Genomic DNA, 5,000 nt, shown 5'->3' on the forward strand with positions numbered 1-5,000 from the left:
TCATTCATCCATCCATCCATCCAACCATCCAGTCGAAGTCTCATCCAACCAGCAAGCCATCCACATCCTCATCCATCCATACAGCCAGTTGAGGTCTCATCCATCCAGCCAACAAGCAAGCTATTTAGATCCTCATCCAACCATCCAGCAAGCCATCCACATCCTCATTCATCCATCCATCCAACCATCCAGTCGAACTCTCATCCAACCAGCAAGCCATCAAGCCATTTAGATCCTCATCCAGTCAACCAACCAGTCGAAATCTCAGCCAACCAGCCAGCAAGCCATCCACATCCTCATCCATCCATCTATCCAACCAACCAGTCAAAGTCTCATCCAACCAGCCAGCAAGCCATCCACATCCTCATCCATCCATCCATCCAACCAACCAGTCGAAGTCTCAGCCAACCAGCCAGCAAGCCATCCAAATCCTCATCCATCCATCCATCCAACCAACCAGTCAAAGTCTCATCCAACCAGCCAGCAAGCCATCCACATCCTCATCCATCCATCCATCCAACCAACCAGTCAAAGTCTCACCCAACCAGCCAGCAAGCCATCCACATCCTCATCCATCCATCCATCCAACCAACCAGTCGAAGTCTCATCCAACCAGCCAGCAAGCCATCTACATCCTCATCCATCCATCCAACCAGTCGAAGTCTCAGCCAACCAGCCAGCAAGCCATCCACATCCTCATCCATCCAGTCGAAGTCTCAGCCAACCATCCAGCAAGCCATCCACATCCTCATCCATCCATCCATCCATCCAACCAACCAGTCGAAGTCTCAGCCAACCAGCCAGCAAGCCATCCACATCCTCATCCATCCATCCATCCAACCAACCAGTCGAAGTCTCACCCAACCAGCCAGCAAGCCATCCACATCCTCATCCATCCATCCATCCAACCAACCAGTCGAAGTCTCACCCAACCAGCCAGCAAGCCATCCACATCCTCATCCATCCATCCATCCAACCAACCAGTCGAAGTCTCAGCCAACCAGCCAGCAAGCCACCCACATCCTCATCCATCCATCCACCCAACCAACCAGTCGAAGTCTCAGCCAACCAGCCAGCAAGCCATCCACATCCTCATCCATCCATCCATCCAACCAACCAGTCGAAGTCTCACCCAACCAGCCAGCAAGCCATCCACATCCTCATCCATCCATCCATCCAACCAACCAGTCGAAGTCTCATCCAACCAGCCAGCAAGCCATCCACCTCCTCATCCATCCATACAGCCAGTTGAAGTCTCATCCAGCCAGCCAATAAGCAAACTATTTAGATCCTCATCCAACCATCCAGTAAGCCATCCACATCCTCATTCATCCATCCATCCAACCATATAGTCGAACTCTCATCCAACCAGCAAGCCATCAAGCTATTTAGATCCTCATCCAGTCAACCAACCAGTCGAAATCTCAGCCAACCAGCCAGCAAGCCATCCACATCCTCATCCATCCATCCATCCAACCAACCAGTCGAAGTCTCACCCAACCAGCCAGCAAGCCATCCACATCCTCATCCATCCATCCATCCAACCAACCAGTCGAAGTCTCACCCAACCAGCCAGCAAGCCATCCACATCCTCATCCATCCATCCATCCATCCAACCAACCAGTCGAAGTCTCACCCAACCAGCCAGCAAGCCATCCACATCCTCATCCATCCATCCATCCAACCAACCAGTCGAAGTCTCACCCAACCAGCCAGCAAGCCATCCACATCCTCATCCATCCATCCATCCATCCAACCAACCAGTCGAAGTCTCAGCCAACCAGCCAGCAAGCCATCCACATCCTCATCCATCCATCCATCCATCCAACCAACCAGTCGAAGTCTCACCCAACCAGCCAGCAAGCCATCCACATCCTCATCCATCCATCCAACCAATCAGTCGAAGTCTCAGCCAACCATCCAGCAAGCCATCCACATCCTCATCCATCCATCCATCCAACCAACCAGTCGAAGTCTCACCCAACCAGCCAGCAAGCCATCCACATCCTCATCCATCCATCCATCCATCCAACCAACCAGTCGAAGTCTCAGCCAACCAGCCAGCAAGCCATCCACATCCTCATCCATCCATCCATCCATCCAACCAACCAGTCGAAGTCTCACCCAACCATCCAGCAAGCCATCCACATCCTCATCCATCCATCCATCCAACCAACCAGTCGAAGTCTCAGCCAACCATCCAGCAAGCCATCCACATCCTCATCCATCCATCCATCCAGTCGAAGTCTCACCCAACCAGCCAGCAAGCCATCCACATCCTCATCCATCCATCCATCCATCCAACCAACCAGTCGAAGTCTCAGCCAACCAGCCAGCAAGCCATCCACATCCTCATCCATCCATCCATCCAGTCAACCAACCAGTCGAAGTCTCAGCCAACCATCCAGCAAGCCATCCACATCCTCATCCATCCATCCATCCAATCAACCAGTCGAAGTCTCACCCAACCAGCCAGCAAGCCATCCACATCCTCATCCATCCATCCATCCAGTCAACCAAGCAGTCGAAGTCTCAGCCAACCAGCCAGCAAGCCATCCACATCCTCATCCATCCATCCATCCATCCAACCAACCAGTCGAAGTCTCACTCCAACCATCAGCAAACCATCCACATCCTCATCCATCCATCCATCCAACCAACCAGTCGAAGTCTCACCCAACCATCCAGCAAGCCATCCACATCCTCATCCATCCATCCATCCAGTCGAAGTCTCACCCAACCAGCCAGCAAGCCATCCACATCCTCATCCATCCATCCATCCAACCAAGCAGTCGAAGTCTCACCCAACCAGCCAGCAAGCCATCCACATCCTCATCCATCCATCCACGTCCATCCAACCAACCAGTCGAAGTCTCACCCAAATCCAGCCAGGAGGCCATCCACATCCTCATCCATGCATCCATCCAACCAAGCAGTCGAAGTCTCACCCAACCAGCCAGCAAGCCATCCACATCCTCATTCATCCATCCATCCATCCAACCATCCAGTCGAAGTCTCACCCAACCAGCAAGCCATCCACACCCTCATCCATCCATCCATCCAACCAATCAGTCGAAGTCTCCAGCCAACCAGCCAGCAAGCCATCCACATCCTCATCCATCCATCCATCCAACCAGTCGAAGTCTCATCCAACCAGCCAGCAAGCCATCCACATCCTCATCCATCCATCCATCCAACCAGTCGAAGTCTCAGCCAACCAGCCAGCAAGCCATCCACATCCTCATCCATCCATCCATCCAACCAACCAGTCGAAGTCTCACCCAACCAGCCAGCAAGCCATCCACATCCTCATCCATCCATCCATCCAACCAACCAGTCGAAGTCTCATCCAACCAGCCAGCAAGCCATCCACATCCTCATCCATCCATCCATCCAACCAACCAGTTTCAGAAGTCTCAGCCAACCAGCCAGCCAAAGCCATCCACATCCTCATCCATCCATCCATCCAACCAACCAGTCGAAGCTTCTCACCCAACCAGCCAGCAAGCCATCCACATCCTCATCTATCCATCCATCCAACCAGTCGAAGTCTCATCCAACCAGCCAGCTAGCCATCCACATCCTCATCCATCCATCCATCCAACCAACCAGTCAAAGTCTCACCCAACCAGCCAGCAACCCATCCACATCCTCATCCATCCATCCATCCAATCAACCAGTCGAAGTCTCACCCAACCAGCCAGCAAGCCATCCACATCCTCATCCATCCATCCATCCAACCAACCAGTCGAAGTCTCACCCAACCAGCCAGTAAGCCATCCACATCCTCATCCATCCATCCATCCAACCAGTCGAAGTCTCATCCAACCAGCCAGCAAGCCATCCACATCCTCATCCATCCATCCATCCAACCAACCAGTCGAAGTCTCACCCAACTAGCCAGCAAGCCATCCACACCCTCATCCATCCATCCAACAAGCCAGCATCTGTGCCCGTTTCTTCATGGCTTTAGTGCTGTCGCTGCTACATCCGAGCCACGTCAGCCAAGTCAGTGAAATCAATCAGCCAATTCGGTGAATCTAACCAGTCAGTCAGCTACCTAGCCAATTAGTCAGTCAGCTAGCCAATCACCCAGCCAATTAGAAGTCAGTCGGTCAGTCAATTAGTCAGTCAGGCAGTCAGACAATTAGTCAGTCAGGCAGTCAGACAGCCAATTAGCAAGTCAGCCAGCCAGCCAATCACCCAGCCAGCCGATCAGCAAGTCAATTTGCCAACCCTGCAGTTAGCCAGTTAGCCAGCCAGGTAACCATCCATCCATCTGTCTTTCCATCTATCTATCTGTCTATCCATCTATCCACCCAACTATACATCCATCTATCTATCCAACCATCTACCTACCTATCTATCCATCCAACCACCCAATCAACCAACCATCTATTTATCCATCCAACTAACCATCTATCCACCCAACCATTCATCCATCTATCTATCCAACCATCTACCTATCTATCTATCCATCCAACCATCCAATCAACCAACCATCTATTTATCCATCCAACTAACCATATATCCAGCCAACCATTCATCCATCTATCCACCCAACCATTCATCCATCCATCTATCTATCTATCTATTTATCTATCTTTTTATCTATCCATCCATCCAACCAACCATCCATCCATCTGTCTTTTTATCTATCCATCTATCCACCCGCCGAGCTCCCGCGCCCCGAGGCCTCGTAATTTCAGCGCCGCCGCCCCCGCCGCCTGTGCCGCTGCCGCCACGCCGCGCCGCCCCGGTGAAAATAACTCTATTAGGCAGTGAGCGGTTAGGTCCACCGGGCGCCCCCAGTCGCATTTCTCAAACCTTTGTCGCTCGCCGGAGGGGGTCCTTCCAAATTAGCCAGCCCTGGGTCGCCCCCCCCTCTCTCCCCCGTGGGGCTCCTTCCCCTCCCCCCCCGTGGGCCTTCTTCCCCTCCCCCGTGGGTCTGGTCTCCTCCCCTGTGGGCCTCTCTCTTCCCCTCACCCCCGTGGGCCTTC

General features: G+C 52.8%; 1 protein-coding gene across 1 annotated transcript in view; it reads left to right on the top strand.

Moving 5' to 3' along the window:
- Positions 1-4,016, top strand: part of LOC138864612 (mucin-2-like) — a 5,207-nt gene extending 1,191 nt beyond the window's left edge. Inside the window, exons 2-5 of the mRNA XM_070132435.1 lie at positions 85-803; positions 1,309-1,507; positions 2,181-3,224; positions 3,813-4,016. Coding sequence (XP_069988536.1) covers positions 85-803; positions 1,309-1,507; positions 2,181-3,224; positions 3,813-4,016 — 2,166 coding nt within the window. The remainder of the gene's footprint in view (positions 1-84; positions 804-1,308; positions 1,508-2,180; positions 3,225-3,812) is intronic.
- The last annotated feature ends 984 nt before the right edge of the window (positions 4,017-5,000 follow it).

The sequence above is a fragment of the Penaeus vannamei genome, chromosome 17, assembly GCF_042767895.1.
Source record: "Penaeus vannamei isolate JL-2024 chromosome 17, ASM4276789v1, whole genome shotgun sequence".
Classification (NCBI taxonomy): Eukaryota; Metazoa; Arthropoda; class Malacostraca; order Decapoda; family Penaeidae; genus Penaeus; species Penaeus vannamei.